This window comes from Lissotriton helveticus, chromosome 10, assembly GCF_964261635.1.
Source record: "Lissotriton helveticus chromosome 10, aLisHel1.1, whole genome shotgun sequence".
NCBI lineage: Eukaryota > Metazoa > Chordata > Amphibia > Caudata > Salamandridae > Lissotriton > Lissotriton helveticus.
Genome location: NC_136071.1, coordinates 196108198 through 196125444, shown reverse-complemented (window position 1 = coordinate 196125444; position 17247 = coordinate 196108198). Strand labels below are relative to the sequence as shown.

Sequence of the window (17247 nt, the reverse complement as noted above, 5' to 3'; positions counted from 1 at the left end):
CGCAGCATAGGAATCTCTTAACGCGATGTACTGTCAACATTTTTCATTTTCTTGTTTCTTTTCCTTTGAAACAAACTGTCCTGTTTCTTTACCCCCTCTCCTTTATGATCTTGTTTCCAAAAAAAGCACCTTACATATAGTATTTTTTTGTAGGTAGAAAGCTATTCCTATGAAGCATTTTATTTTACCTTTGATAAAAGGTTTGAACTTTGCACAATGTCTTCCAGCTCTTAGGTATTTACAATTACTCTAAACTGAGATAATCTGTGTTTCTATTGCTAGATCATTTTCTTTGTGCTTTTTGATGAATTGAATTGATCCTTTATGTCTATTGTATTTTTATCCACTTTTGTATTTATATTTGCTATTTGATCTATTTTCACACTGATGATTAATTGATTTGATGTATTATTGTGTATTCTCTCTATCATATGAAAGTAACACATAAGGTTTCTATGAGCAGTACCATTTTGTGATCCACAGTAAAGCAGACTCTGGCAACGTTACCAGCATTGCATGGATCAGCCACTCCCTGCTGCACAGTTTTGTAACACCTAAAAACAAACTTGACAGTGTCTTAAGTTAATGAAAGCACTACACCTTCCCTTCTTTTACATCGGTTTCTCCCTAGAGTTATTTGTATAATCTGTATAAGACTTCTATAGAGTAGTGAAATTAGAGCCCTGCAATCTACACTAGAGTTTCTTAAATATGTAGAGTGACATCCTTCTGGGTAAGTCTATCATGGGACTTTTTGGTGGGCCAGGTCAGTAAATAAATGTATTCTACATAGTGCCAATTAACTTCAAATTGTGGTAAATTTGAATAGTGGGATTTCTCCATTAGCAGACTGGGTATCATAAAAACTAGGGTCACATCAATTAAAAAGTTTAGATACATGTTCCGAGGTACTTTGATGATCTGTGCCAGAGGCTCCAGACCCCACAGGATGGTTGACACAGGCTAAAATATAATTTTGAACAGCTCATTAAATAATTAAAAGAATGTTTGATGGCCCCTGGAGATAAAGCATCCTCAATGTTACATTACCAGCTGTGCCATTTCTTGGGAGAAAGGTCATTGACGCTGATACTAATTGTGTTGCTGCAGGCGTGACCTGTCTTCCTTTGGAGTGAAAGTGTCCATCATCGAACCCGGGGGCTTCAAAACTGAAATTTTAAATCTAGAGGTCCTCAAAAAGGGGCTAGAAAATATTTGGAGACGTCTTCCGTCTGAGGTGAAGGAGAGCTACGGAGAGGACTGCTACCAGAAGCGTGAGTTATTGACTCTTTCATGCAACTTGTTCTGCCAGCATTTGTTTTTTTAGGTTTCCTGAGAGCAGACGAGTCTTTACTATACTAGTGTGAGTAATTACTTGTGATGATGTATCTAATATTGTCTGCATCCAAACGGCAGTGCCAAGATTTTATTGCAGCTTCTTCTTCTGTCATCTAGGGTCATACTGGTCTATAGTACAATCAGGCAGTGCCCCATGGGCTGGTATCAATCAATCAATCAATCAATCAGAGTACTTGTAAAGAGCGCTACTTACCCGTGAGGGTCTCAAGGCACTGAGGGGAGGGGGGGGGGTGCTGGTACTGTTGGAAGAGCCATCTCTTGAGGAGTGATCTGAAGGCGAGTAGATCTTCGGTCTGCCGTATATGGGTAGGGAGGGTGTTCCAGGTCTTGGCGGCAAGGTAGGAGAAGGATCTGCCTCCGTAGGTCGTACGTTGGATGCAGGGGACAGCAGAGAGAGTGAGGCTGGCAGGGCGGAACTGGCGGGTGGGGGTGTGGAAACTGAGTCTGCTGTTCAGGTCGTCTGGTCCGACGATAAGGAGTGCTTTGTGTGCGTGGGTGAGGAGCTTGAAGATGATCCTCTTGTCGACGGGGAGCCAGTGTAGGTCTCCCAGGTGGGGGGGGTGATGTGGCTGTGGCAGGGGACGTTGACGATCAGTCGGGCGGAAGCGTTTTGGACGCGTTGTAGTCGTCGTAGGTGTTTGACTGGGATTCCTGCGTAGAGTGCGTTGCCGTAGTCCAGTCTGCTGCTGACAAGGGCCTGTGTCACCGTTCTTCTTGTTTCGGTCGGGATCCACTTGTAGATCCTGCGGAGCATGTGGAGGGTATTGTAGCAGGAGGAGGAGACGGCATTGACCTGCTTAGACATGGAGAGGGAGCAGTCAAGGATGAATCCTAGGTTGCGTGCTTGGTCGGTGGGTGTTGGTGCTGTTTCCAGTGTGGTAGGCCACCAGGAGTCGTCCCAGGCTGAGGGGGTGGGTACGAGGATGAGGACCTCCGTCTTGTCCGAGTTCAGCTTCAGACGGCTGCTCCTCATTCAGTCGGCGATGGCCTTTATTCCCTCGTGGAGGTTGGTTTTGGCGGTGTGTGGGTCCTTTGTGAGGGAGAGGATGAGCTGGGTGTCGTCGGCGTAGGAGATGATGTTGAGGTCGTGTTGGCAAGCCACTTGTGCGAGGGGGGCGATGTAGACGTTGAACAGTGTCAGGCTGAGGGATGAGCCCTGGGGGACGCCGCAGATGATGTTGGTGGCTTCGGATCAGAAGGGTGGGAGGCGGACTCTCTGGGTTCTGCCTGAGAGGAAGGATGTGGTCCAGTCAAGGGCCTTCTCTTGGATTCCGGCTTTTAGGAGGCGTATCTTTAGAGTGCAATGGCAGATGGTGTCGAAGGCAGCTGACAGGTCCAGGAGGATGAGGGCTGATGTTTCGCCGTTGTCTAGTTGGCGCCTAATGTCGTCTGTGGCAGCGATGAGGGCTGTCTCGGTGCTGTGGTTGCGTCTGAATCCAGACTGGAACGGGTCCAAGATGTTGTTGTCTTCCAGGTGGCGGGCCAATTGCATGTTGACGATTTTCTCGATGACCTTTGCCGGGAACGGGAGCAGGGAGATGGGCCGGAAGTAAGTTCTTGAGGTCCTTGGGGTCCGCTTTGGGCTTCTTGAGGAGGGCTTTGATTTCAGCATGTTTCCAGCTTTCCGGTAATGTTGCTGTTTCGAAGGAGATGTTGATGAACTTCAGTAGTTGGGGTGCGATGGCTGCGTCTGCTTTGTTGAATATGTGGTGTGGGCACAGGTCTGATGGAGATCCTGAGTGGATGGAGTTCATGACCTTGCATGTCTCGTCGTCGTTGACGTTGGACCAGGAGGTCAGGCGGTTGGCGCTGGTGATGTTCACAGGGGAGGTGGAGTCTGGCGTAGTCAAGGCGATCGTGGTGTTGAAGCTGTCGTGGATGTCCACGATCTTGCGGTGGAAGAAGATGGCTAGTGAGTCGCACAGTTCTTGTGAGGGCGGAATGTCGTTGGCGTTGGCGCTGGGTTTGGAGAGTTCCTTTATGATGCTGAAGAGCCCTTTGCTGTTTTGTGCGTTGTTATCCAAGCGGTCTTTGAAGGAGGATCTCTTGGCTAATCTGATGAGGTGGTGATGTCTGCGGGTGGCGTCCTTGTGGGCTGCGTGGTTGTCCGGTGTGCGTTCATGGAGCCATATCTTCTCCAGTTTCCGGCATGTGCATTTGGAGGTCTGGAGCTCGACGGTGAACCAATTGGCTCTCTTGCTGGTGTGGCTGTTGGAGGGTTTCTTTCGCGGGCGAGGGTGTTGGCGTAGTTGTTGATCCACTGTCTGAGGTTGCGGCGTCTGGGTTGGTGGGGTCGGTGGGTGGGTTCTGGGCGAGGGTGGTTATCAGCTGGTCTTCGGTGACTTTTCTCCAGCAGCGGCGAGGCAGCTGTTGGGTGCGGTGGTGTGTGGTTGTTTTCTTGAAGGTGAAATGGATGCAGCGGTGGTCGGTCCAGTGGAGTTCGGTGGTGTGGTCGAAGGTGACGTGGGAGCCTGTGGAGAAGACTGGGTCCAGGATGTGGCTGGCGGCGTGGGTGGGTGCGGTGACGAGTTGTCTGAGGCCAAGGTTGGCGAGGTTGTCGATCAGGGTGGCGCAGTTGGCGTTGTTGTTGTTTTCAAGGTGGAAGTTCAGGTCCCCGAGGAGGATGTAGTCCGTGGAGGCGAGTGCGTGGGTGCTGGCGAGGTCGGCGATGGAGTTGCTGAACTGAGCCCAGGGTCCGGGGGGGTCTGTAGATGAGTGTTCCTCTGAGGGTGGTGTTGGGTCGGTGTGGATCCGGAAGTGCAGGGGTTCGGCGGTGTTGAGGGTGTCGTCTGTGTGGGTGGCGACCTTGAGGGTGGACTTGTGGACGATGGCTATTCCTCCTCCGATGAGAGGCAAGTGTGCAGGCTGTTTTTGTTTAGCAAATTGTGGGCCTGTCTTATGTCCAGGTGGGCCAGGTTTACAGTTGATTCCCCTGATGTTACCTCAAACATTGTCTGCAGCAAACAAAAGAGCATTATGGGCTAGATGTAGGTAAATCTATTTTACCACTTCTTAAATACCGAATTTTACCGATTCGGTATTTAAGAAGTGGTAAAATAGAGGGGGGAGTATGTAGGTGTTTCAGAATCGGTAAATACCGAATCGTTAAGATTCGGTATTTACCGATTCTGTAAATACCGATTCGGTATTTACCGATTCTGTAAATACCGATTCGGTAATGCCCATTGATTCCTATGGGCCTTGAAACCCATAGGAATCAATGGGCAATACCGAATCGGTATTTACCGATTCGGTAAATACCGATTTCAGCAAGGGTTCAGGGGGTGTCACTTTGACACCCTCCTGCACCCAAAAGACGGGCATGTGTGCCATGTGGCACACAGACATGCCCTAAGGGCATGTCTGTCTGTCACATGGCTAGGTGTGCATGCACACATGTGCATGCACACCTGGATTCAGTATTTTACCACCCAATTGGATTGGGTGGTAAAATACCGAATCTGTAAGGCTTTAGGGACTCTGAAGAGTCCCACCTACATCTGGCCGTTACCGAATCGGTAAAAATACCGATTCGGTATTTTACAGAATCGGTAAATTTACCGATTCGGTAAATTTACCGAATCTGTAAAATGATGCCCCTACATGCCAATTCTTGAATACCGGTCGGTAACGGCCGAAATCGGCTGTTACCGACCGGTATTTAGGCTCCTACATCTGGCCCTAAGTCTCCAATACCTTGCAAAATACCTATTCAGTGTATCTTTACAAGTCCAAAACTGGTCTGATTTGCAATTGTCGGCCACTTTACAGATGTTTAAATCCCTATTGGGAGCCAGTTTTATTTTGGACCCAGACCTATTTTCTGTCCCCAGTCCGACCCTGCTGTTATTCCATCTTCTCTCTCAGCTCCCGGCTCTGTCAACCCAGCTCTTCTTTACCAGCGTCCTGCTATCACGTCCCCTTGTTGCTCTAATAATGTCTTTGACTAATCCTGTCTTCCGTTTTTAGGTTGCACTTCTGAAAGGGGAGACTTCATGTTACCAACACTTTAAAAACAGTATCTGTAAGAAGTAGCTCAGAGATGGAATACTAGGTCAGCCAATGCCCGTCATTGGTTTTCATTCATCTGTCATAGTTTGCAATTGTTTAGATGGATTGTCAATCAAGGCCATGGCATTTTGAGGATGGCTAAATTGCCCCATTTGTTTTCCAATTGGTGATTATGTTATGTTATGTTATGTGCGTACTCTTTTATAGCGCACGGCTACCCAAACGGGTGTCCCGGCGCTTTAGCAAAGAGATCGGAGACCAGTAAATCCAGGCAGCAACTCAGAAAGTCATGGCGATCACGCAGAAAAGAGCCACGTCTTTAGCTCCTTTCTAAACGTCAGGAGACTATTGGCTTTCCGTAAAGAGATCGGAAGCCCATTCCAATGGAGGGCCGCTAGATAGCGGAAGGACCGACCACCCATCCGAGCACGTTTAATAGACGGGACCACAATCGTGGCAGATGAAGCTGATCGCAGCACCCTCCTTGGACATTAAAAAGGCCAGTCTCTTCTTGATGTACATAGGGCCTATAGAGTGCAGGGCTTTAAAAGCCAGAGTCAGAGTTTTAAAAATAACTCTTTTAGAAATCGGTAGCCAATGTAGCTCCTTAAGCAAACCAGAGGCTCTGGCTCTGCGTGGAAGGCCAAAGATTGCCCTTGCAGCAGAGTTTTGGACTATCTGCAATCTTGCCAACAAATATTTCGGCAGGCCCGCATAAAGTGCATTAGCATAGTCAAAACGTGATCCAACTAATGCCTGCACTACAATTTTCTTGTATTGCAGTGACAGCAATGGTAAAAAATTTCTAAGCATCCGCAGGATGCTAAAGCATTTCCCTGATAGTGCATTAATCTGGGATCTAAATGACAGATCAACGTCACAGATCACACCCAGATTTTTGGCCTGCATTGACACCGTTTCTGGAGGAAACATGTCTCGAGGCCACCAGGATTTCCAGCATGGGTCCGGAGCACAGCCAAAAAAGAGCAACTCAGACTTGTCTGAGTTGCATTTAAGGCTATGTTGTTGGAACCACGAAAAAACGGAGCCAAGGCAGTCCCTGATTCTTGCCCCATCAAACGCCTCTCCCTTCCTGCAAGTAAACAGGAGCTGGGTGTCGTCAGCGTAGGATATGACCTGGGCACCAAAAGCCTCCGCCACCGCCGCCAGAGGGGCCATATAGATATTAAAAAGGGTGGGGCTCAGAATGGATCCTTGAGGAACCACCACCCCTAGCGACGGCATTTCAGCGGAGAACGGTGGTGCCCAGATCACCTGTCGGCGGTCAGATAAAAAAGATCTAAACCAGTCCAACATTGTCCCGCGGAACCCGATCTCCTGGAGTCTTAAAAGGAGACCATCATGCGGGGCGGTGTCGAAAGCCGCCGACAGATCCAGCATGACTAGTACAGCCTTACCTCCAAGATCGAGCGTCTCCCTGATAGCTTCTGTGACCTCCAGAAGGGCTGTCTCTGTGCTATAGTTAGCACGAAACCCCGACTGTGTGTCATGAAGAAGGTTGTTGCTCTCGATGTAGTTGTGTTCAAGTAGTCCTTGCGCTAGACTTCCGAGGCAGCATAATGATATTGGGCTATTAGTTCTACTGGATGCAAGTCCTGCATAAGTAAAAGGTCCCAGATTGTCACCTAACTAGAAATCAAGTGCCACATTCCAACACTTGATTTTTCGGGGTAACAAAGCAGAGCATTACAAGGCCTACTCAGTGAAGGTGATGTGGGCTAGTAACCTCCATCTGCTGGTATGCAATAACAACACTCAATAAATTAACGTCCAGTCAGTGTGTTTTCTTTGAAAACAGAAATGTACACTTATTACACAAGCACATGCTCACACACACAGTGAAATTCTATGTATTAATTTATAAATATATATAGTAGTTAGATGAAAATATGTTTGGTGACACCTTTATATCATGTCATCTCTGGTGGGTGCTCACCCTAATCACAATACCCCCCCCACCCCCTCACCTATACTAGATGCAACATCACAATATAAAGCTGACCTATTGGCTTTGTCAAGGTGGTCTCCATATCCATGTATAAGAGAAGCATTTTGGCTTTCTCAAGGGTTCACCAAATCATAATATACTACAAGCCTTTTGACTTTGTCAAGGGGGTCACCATATTATAATGGCAATCATCACAGATTAAAAATCACTATCATATGTGGAATTGATAACCATATATAGATTCAATCATTAGCGTTAATACAATCTTTTCTATATTTCTCAATAATCCTACTCAATAACATATGTTAAATAAAGCATTACAAATCAAATGGACATGGGTCAGCATCTTTCTTTTACTGTACCCAGGCCACGAATGCAGCCATAGGAGCAACCACATGCGGTCCCTGCACTCCTGAGCTGCAGAATAAGGGATCCAGGAGTACTTAAAAGCCAATGAAACTTCACCTGGGGTCAAGAATTCAATGACTAAGGAGACTTTGGGTTGCTGTTTAAATAACATACCTGGGGGGCTGCTGCATTCCCTGCACCACCCCAAAATACTGCCAGTATGATGATGGCACCCCTGCCTTTTCTCAGGGCGCCATGAAAGGAAAAGAACATGCAAATTGGGGCCTACAAAGTATTTTGCCGTGCTCCCGTGCTGGGAAAATGAATAGGTAAGTAGCAGTTCTCCTGCTTTTTTTATGCACCCTCATACAGTGTTTTATTTTTATGATGTGTTCTTGGCCGGCTCCCTTGCTCCTGGCCAATCCCTCAAGCCAGTGTGAAACCAACAACTCCTCTTTCTGTCTGCATGGAGCATGGGCTTGTTGTTGACTATGGTAAGCCCCCAGACATGGGCACTGGGTGTCACACCTCATCGCTCCATTCTTGTCCCTAGGATAGGGTCCTGTGGCATATCAAATGTGGCAGAGTGTGGCTCACTGGTTAGAGGAGGCAGACCTGGAAGCAGAGGTCAGCCCGGGACCAGGGTTCAATTCCCGGCTCGGCGGGGTCTTGAGTCCTAACATGTCCATGGACTCGACAATTCTCGCTCCGGTGCCTACTCGATTCACGGGTTAACACTCTGCGACTCTGGGCAATAGCTTGCTTAATCTCCACAACGGCCCCTCGTGGCGGGATGCCTGGCTTTCACCTTGCGGATACCCTCCCGGGGTTATCTCACAGGGGAATACCAGGACGGGTTCCCTAAGCAAGCGCTTAGAAACCGCTCGGTGATTTGCGCTATATAAATTCCTGTACATTTACATTTACATTCACCTCCTCAACAGTTCCTCTTGTGCCAGCTCCCCAGACAAATGGTGCATGGGGGCTTGTACATAACATATAATGAAAATAAATCAGTATTGTATAATTTACATGATAAATATCAATCAAATAACTGAATAAAATGTATTATATCATTCATAATTATTTCCTAATTAATTTCCCACACTATCACCCTACAAGCCCAGCAACCCACTATGACACTATGAATTGCTATTAAAAATTAAATAAACAATTCTCAATCACTAAAAAGTACAAGTAATACTTAAAAAAAACACAGTTATGCAAACAATAGTGACACATAAAATTAATATATCAATTGTAACACATTCAAATAATTAAAAAACAATATTTTCACCACTATGTTAGTGAAAGCGATATTAAAATCATCAATAATATGTAAAACAATGGGGTATCATTACGATGTCTGTCAGACTCTCGTCCAACCAGCACCATAGCAGAAGAGGGACCACTTGACAGGGAGTCGGCTGTCTCCTTGCCCTCACTACAATATGACCGCCTTTGCGGCGGTTGCAAAGTGTATATTTTCTATTGTGACTTGTGCTGTGGGCCGCAGGACAAGCCGCAATATAAAATATACAGTTTAAAAGCACCCCTGCCCCATGTGGCAGGTACCATGCTGTGCCTGCCACACGGTGCAGGGATGTTTAAGGGGCACCATAGGTGCACCCCAGGCCCCATAGCGGAGGGCCAAGGGGGAGGGGGGCCTGCTAAGGACCCCCAAAGTCACTTTTTGCCTGCCTTTTCATGTCTGGCAAACCGCCATGAAAGGGCAGGCGGAAATGGTCATTGTAATCTCTACAGCGGTGCCTGAGAAGGCACCACCCTTATTTTAGGGATTGTTGACTCTCCGATGGTCTGACGGGCAGCATCGGACTGTCCCTCTCCCTGCTGTCTCCGACTGCATGCATTGAAATGTGTCGGTCGGATCGCAGCAGTAAAAGGCAGTCTAACCGCATCTGATGAGCCATCGGATGCAGTCCGACAGCCATTAGAATGACCCCCTTAATCTCTTACCTCAAACAACTATATACTTGTAAACGACATTTGTGCATCACAATATCTATGTGTCACAATATTTAATTTCTGATATGTCTGTCTTTTAATATTTTTAACTCGATATTTTATCCAAACATCCTCCGTCCCTTTATCCGGCCTGCACTCCATCATGGTTGGCATGAGCTTGTGACTTTGTCCAGGTATAAGCGCAACCAGATAACCACAGTTGGTGCTTTGTGCTTCTAGGCACTATTTTCACTTAAATCTTTAAAATTACTTCTCTCCGGATCTAGTTTTAGTTTCACATAATGTATTACATTTCACTCTATGTTTCCAAATTTGCGTGGGACATTTCTTGTGTTGTGTTTTCACTTTATTAGTGTTTGAAGTGCTGTAAAAAATGCAGGGAGGTGGTTTTATTGACTCCCTGTGCCATTCCATTCTTTTGCTCTCCTGGTTCGTGGTAATCCTTCTCCTATTAGCCCACAGAGCACCCTCCTGCTCACACCCCTCGCCCAAAGCCCCCTGGCTATCTTGCAAGGCACTTGTAGTGGCAATGGAGTCCAGATCTTCCTCCAACTGGTCCCAAAGGTCATAACGGGGTCAGTGCCACGGGGCCCGGAGAGACCCATGTAGTCCTGGGGTCAGCTGCAGACAGAGTCCTCAGTCCATCAAGGGCATCGGGTAGCTTCTACATCTAGTTGTCCATTTAAATGAGAAGCCCTCCTCTCTGGTCACCATAAACCAGTTCTGGGACAGCTCCCTCTCCCACTGGGAAGGGAGCAAGCCTAACTAGAAGGACAATAGAGGGGCCACTGAGGTTAGCTACCTCTGCCTATGACAGGAAAAGCCCCTTTGAAGTTAATCAATTTACTGCATATATCCCCCAGGCCATCCTGTTAAGGAAATGCCAACTCCACTTACACACCAAAGGCCCTTTGTTCCCTTTCCTGGGAGCAATTCACATCTCATTACAGGGATCCAATTATCTGCAGGGTGACGGTTGGTTGCTTACAGAAAGTCCTCCAGAGGCTATAAACAGAAAAATTGTGACTTTTTAAAAGTTCTTGTTGCTTAATAGTTAAACAAAATGTGATTTTACCATTAAATTTGATTATGAATAACTATAGAAATTAGTCCTTGAATTTCACTAGGTGCTACCAACCCACATTTAGCATTTATTAAATGCAACAACGCAGTCCAGTGTTTCCCTATAGAAGCAGCCAGCCTTGCTACAGTGAGCATAGGTCTTGGGGAAATTTAACTGTGAGGACATGTTCAACATTAACGTTTACATGTCCTACGATTAAATAACAATGCACCAATGCACCCTGACTTTAAGGACAATAAAGCCTACTTATTGGCTAAATTAATAAGTAAAAGGAAGATTTTGGCTTGTCAAAAGGGGTTATTTTGGCATGTTACCTGTGTGTAGCGCCCCGGCTGTGCACAATGGCAGCCTCTTGTGTGCAGCCTGCACCAGTGCGCACATGCGTGCACATGTATAACCAGCCCAGTGTCTAGCAGTGCTGTAGCAGCCTTATCTTAAAAGGCACACACTGATGGTGAACATACTCTGTCTAATTACCAAGCAATTACTATGAGTGAGACTAACAAAGTGAGGCTCACTCATAGTAAAGGTCCAAAAACTGACTGGGTAATCAAAAGCAAAAAAATCCTTGCAGACTAAATGGGTGGAACCCATTTCCAACTATATGCAGCTTGTAATTCAATAAATCACAATTGATTGGAGGAATGCTTGAAATACGTCTACCCCAGGTGGCTCCAGCAGCTCAATCACAAGCTACCAGTAGCTCGCAGCAGGCCTTTGAGTAGTTCGCACATAACTGTCTGTCAGACGAATTGATAATATACAGCTGCCATTTGTAAGGCAGCACTTAACATTGTTTGCCCTCCATCATCATTTATTTTTTCTGTCCTCTTTCATGCTTCCTCTCCTTTCTTGTATCTTTCTCTCTTTCTGTCTTTCTCTACTTTTCCTTCATTCCCTTTTCCTTTCTTTCTTTTTCTTGCTGTCGCTTTTCTTTATCTGCTGTTTTGTTTCTTCTCCTTTCTTCCTCTACTTTTCTTGTTTCTTTCTATATTTTCTCCCTTTTCCTTTCTACTTTCTTTTCTTTGTCACTTTCCTTTGCTGTGCTTTGTAAAGGACTTGTAAAGCGCACAGCTGCCCGTAAGCGTCCCGGCGCTTGCTTAGGGAACCCGTCCTGGTATTCCCCTGTGAGAAACCCCGGCAGGGTGTCCACAAGATGAAAGCCAGGCATCCCGCCGCGAGGGCCGTAGTGCTTGTTTTCTTTTCTTCTTCCTTGCCTTTCTCTCACACCATCCTTTTTTCTTTTTTGCACATCTTGCATTTCTTTCTTTTTTGATTCTTTCATTTTCTTTCCTTCTTTCCATTCCCATTTTTGACCTTTTTCTTTTTTACTTCCTTTCTCATTTTCTTTTTCTATTTTTGTATATTCAATTTTTTTTCTTTCTCCTCTTGTTATTTTCTTTTTTTCTGTTTCATTTTTCCATTTTATCTGCTTTTTTCGTTCTTTTTACTTTCTTTCTGCCTTTCCTTCTTTTTCTGCTTCTTTTTTCTTTCTTTTATCTGCTTCTTTCCTTTTCTTCTTTTCTCATTTGTCTCCTTTTTTCCTTCCTTCCTTTTTCTGTGATCATATCCTTTTGTTTTCATTTCTCCCCCAACTTCCTCTACTTCCTTTTCATTTCCTCTGTTTTCTTTTTTCAGTCTTTTTCTTTCTTTCTTTCTTTCTTTCTTTCTTGCTTTCTCTTCTTTTATTCTGTTTTCTTTGTCTTCCTTTCTTCCATGTACATTCCTTCCTTTTTTTCTTCCATCCTTTCCATTCTTCCATACTTCCTTTTAATTTATTTCTTTCATTTTTCTTTTTTTCTTTCTTGCTTTTTTCCCTTCTTTGCCCCTTTAGCCAATGGTCCTAGTTCAGTATGCAGTCTATATGCTAAAAAACTATGTTTTGGTGTTTTGGTTTGTTTATTTGCGGACACCTACCAATGAACCTCAGGACAATTAGGGAGTTAGTGAAAACGTTCCGGACCATGGCTGTCAAATGAGAGCAGGAGGATCATATGTATTTTATGACATAGAGACAACAAGCCCTTAGGAAACACTCACCTCACAGAAATGGGCAAAACTGATCCTTTGGGACCCCAAACATAACCCATTTGTGATACAGCTCTTGTGACAATAGTATATGCTGACTGGAGCAGAACTGAGGGTACTTGTATGGTGGTGTTTAGGTTGTGTACCCTTTTCAAATGTTGGGCAGTAGCTCAAGAAGGTTTTCAGATGTCAGAAGTAGCTCTCACTCTAGAAGAGGTTGGAGACCCCTGGTCTAACCACTGGCCATCGCTCTGGGTAGCATTCCAACCCATCTTTCTTTTGCTCACTATGCTTCCTCAGTTTTTTCCCAGCCATATATAGTTCCGTCCTAACCTGTAGTGTAGTTCCTATACCCCTTATAGGCTCTGCGCATTGGAATAATATACACTATAGTTTTGACATAGGACTGAGGTCAGTATGTCCCTATCGAGTACATTAAACTTAATTACTTGTGTGTGCCTGCTAGCTCAGAGGTCACTAGAAACTTCTTGAATGAACAAGAAGGGATTAGTCTCTGACAACTGCATAAACATGACAACTTAGTTTCCCTTAGAATCGGAACAGTTCTTCTCAGAATTGCGGAAACAATAGATAACAGTTTCACTCCCTCAATCGTGCATTCTTCGTTTCTACAGAGTTACACAGAAATAGGTAGACGGGCGTTTCAATAAAAAGGGTATATTGAACAGTCTTATTTCTTGAGCAAGAGAAATGAGCTGCTACATAAGACAGATTGTGACGTATAATACGTACAGCGTTAGCAGTAAGATAAAATAATACTGCAATAGCATGGTTTTTAGCTTTGACATATATTCATAAAAATACATACATAAATAACACAGGCTAAAATGTAACACTCATCTGGTGCTTCTAAATAGTTCTACCCAGTGCACCTAACCTAAGTGTAGTACGAATGTAAGAAGTAGGTGCTGTTTTCTAAAAGTATAGCTGGCTATAGTTTAGATTTGCCAAGAGTTGCCAAGAGTCCCTCTAGGCTCCAGTCTGCTCAATACCTGAGAATGAGAGAGGTTGGAATCTCTTTCCGGGTCTCGATCTCTAACACCCCGCAAGGGGAGTCAGAAACACTGGAGCAGGATTTTATGGGAGGAGGATGACAGCGTCTGGTCAGTGCGTTAGGCGGGGACTCTAATTCCTTCTGAACTTGCCGTGGCGAGCCGCGTAGCCGAGCCGTGCAAGTATGCTGCTGAACAGTGGTTTGCCATGGCAAGTGAAGGTATATTTATACCTTGAAGGTGTTTAGAAATGCCAGTATTGATGTAAAAGTCGGGCAGAGGAACGTCATGAATGAACCCCTAAGGAAAAGATGTTCATGCATAATAAATGAGTTCTTGGAGAAAGCAATAATCCAAGGTCTGGTTTTCCAAGAACTCGTTGTGACGTGCATGGACGGATGTAGGTGACCATGCCTGTATTTGGTTAGCATGGGTAATGCCTAAATAAGGGTTGGATTTCTATGCCTTAATAAGGGCAATGTGAATTGTCCCTATAAAAGGGCATACACCGGGAAACTTATATAGGGTATCTAAATCAACACACAACAAACCCTGCTCCAATAGGACCAGCCCAGTCTGAGTTGTAGGCCAGGTCTTCCCTGAACCAGAACACAAGCAACCAAAGACTGTTTTCACCCTATTTGGGGCTCAACAGTCAGGTGTAACATGATCTTGGTGGAACAGTAGGCATAGCACCCACGTGTGGGCGTACACTCAGGGGTGTAGCTTGAGGGGGGTAATACCCCCCAAATAAATGTATTGTCTAAAAAGAAGTTGGGTGCAGGTGTTTTTAGTCCGTTATTATGAGGTATCTGTCAGATTTCAACTGGGATTTTTACATACACACACATACAAAAACACAGACATGCACGCTCTCTCTGGTCTCTGTTTTGAAGGTCTTAAAAATATTGCTTATTTTTCAGAATATTATGTTTTAAATACCTTACTCCTGTCCCTCTTCCCTGCCTCTTAAGTCACCCTCATTCCCTGCTTCTCATATGATAGGCTAGCATGATAGTTAGAAAATCTGATGTTCATTGTGTATTGACTACTTGAATCCCCACAGGTAGGTACTCTGAACAATAAACACTTTTTTGAAGCTGCAAATATGATATTTTATGAAGACATAGTTGTGGGCCTGGTTTTTCTGTTATTACTATTGAATGTTTATTGATCCTTGCTTAATGTATGTTTTTCCATAACTGATCGAATTGCTACTGTTCCACATGGAGCCTTTGTTGCTCATACTTCTACAGAATATTGTCAATCGGGTGAGAAAGATTTGGAAAAGCAGAGACGGTGGTCACGAAATGTAGTCAGGCCCATAAGTATGGATGAGTGACCCACTAAGTTTGGTCCTCCATCGAGTAGGGTCAGAGCAGGTGCAAGAAAGATAACAAGGAAAATGCTGCGATTTGGTCCAGTGATAACAAGATGATCTGTCTGTCTGTGTTATATTTTTTATCTAGATGCAGGCTGAAATTAGCAGACAAAAGGCAATACAATTAAACGTTGTTCTATAGTTGGGGTCTAAACATCTGTCTGGACAAGGTCCCCAACAATTCTCATTATGTCAATGACCAAGTAGACTTGTCTAGTGGCCATACCATGCTGTGCATCTAAACATACCCTCAGCAGGACAGGATATAGGTAGCTAGAATATATTGCTGGTTGGCAAGAATTATTATTACTGTAAGGATGGTTGTGAAATACTGTTCAAGAGTAAATCAGGGAAACATTCACACATGATGGAACGAAATCTCCTCACCTTCAATGACTTAAGTGCAACATTTCATCTCCTAGCTTTGCCAATCTGAGGTTGTGCTGGGCTTCACTGTGTAGCCTCTTCCCCAGGCAACCACTTGCATCCTCTCCCCATCTTCAAGCCAGATTGAAACACAACATGTAAATTATTGGAAGTAATAGATCCAGTCTCTAATTCCTAATATGCTAACATAGTCTTCCAAAGACCAACAATTTCCACACAGTGTGTTACAATGGGGAAAATGTGAAATGTAAAATATAAACAAAAAGCATGTCTGTAATCTAATTTGATGCATATGTTTATTTTTTATTCTTGCAGTTTACAATAGATGGGATGGCGTAGAAAAGATGAATACCAACCTCTCACTGGTCACAGAATGCATGGAGCACGGGTTGACAGCTGTCTACCCACGAACCCGCTACACAGCTGGCTGGGACGCCAAACTTCTCTTTGTGCCACTCTCTTACTTTCCCACTATATTGGCGGATACCATTATCGCCAAACTTAAATAGATTTACATTTTAGAGGGTCAGCAGGAGAAAGTTAGTATTTCAGTTTCAGACCTCACTCTTTTGTGGGACTGGCTACGGTGCAGGTCATTCCTTTCTCTCACTTTCACTATGTACACAATGGTGCTAGAACAATTTTCAGATTGGGGAGGTGCTGCCATTAATGTTATATCACTGAAGTCATAGGGATTGTGAAAACTCCAAGTATCACACAATAAAAACGAGTGTAGCAAATGTGCCACACCATGCAGCTCGAGAGTGGTAAGGGCATTGTATGCAGCTGGTCGTGCATTTTGGAGCACTGGTGAGGTAGAGTACTGTCATTCACAGAAACGCACATTTTCTCTTGAAAAGGCCATTAAATGTACATAGAATTTTACAGGTAAAAACTATACAGCGCACAAACGAAAATGCATGGAAATTGGGTTTCAGCAAATAGGTGTCATTTGTGCATCAGCAAATGAAGTGTGTTGGTTTGGTTTTATCCTAATAAAATGTGTTTCATTTGTGCTTTCCTAATTGCTAATATATGTTTAATTATGTGTGTAGATCATTTACGGGTAGTTTACTGCTGTTGATACTATGTAGAATGCTTCACATACGTCGATCTTGCTATATAATGCCAATCTTATCTTTATTCAGGACTTCATGTAACACAATGTGATCACAGCTGTTCCATAACCCTCCACACCACAGTCCCCAAAACCTAACCTATCAAAGCCTTTGTTTAACAGTGGATTGTGAGATCAAAGAAATATCCATACCTAGTGAAAAGGTGAGTTTCAAACTATCTATGACAAAAGAATCAGGAGCAAGATTTAGAGTAATCTTTTTGACAAATTGTCTTTTTGTGGAACTCTCTTCTGTGGGGTAACGATCTGTCGGCATCTGGATACTGCTGTCCCATCGATAGTGGTCTGGAAATCTGAAGTGACAGGACGAATTTTCGTTATCTCTATTTCTTGCTTATTTACAAGTCATGCTTTACCCCCTTGTCATGCTTTATCCCGTTAACTCTCGCAGCGCCAAGAAAACAACCGGTGTACGAGCGCTTTACAAATCCTTGATAGCATAACATAACATAACATACCTTACTTCTGTTGCCTGGTAACAAGTTACAAACATTCTTTTTCTTTAAAGGACACAATGTTTAAGGTTACATGAATTAAATTTTC

At 44.5% G+C, this 17247-nt stretch overlaps 1 protein-coding gene across 1 annotated transcript in view; it reads left to right on the top strand.

Moving 5' to 3' along the window:
- Positions 1 to 16841, top strand: part of LOC144786129 (retinol dehydrogenase 7-like) — an 84030-nt gene extending 67189 nt beyond the window's left edge. Inside the window, exons 3-4 of the mRNA XM_078665095.1 lie at positions 1111 to 1274; positions 15882 to 16841. Coding sequence (XP_078521221.1) covers positions 1111 to 1274; positions 15882 to 16075 — 358 coding nt within the window. The 3' untranslated portion in view covers positions 16076 to 16841. The remainder of the gene's footprint in view (positions 1 to 1110; positions 1275 to 15881) is intronic.
- The last annotated feature ends 406 nt before the right edge of the window (positions 16842 to 17247 follow it).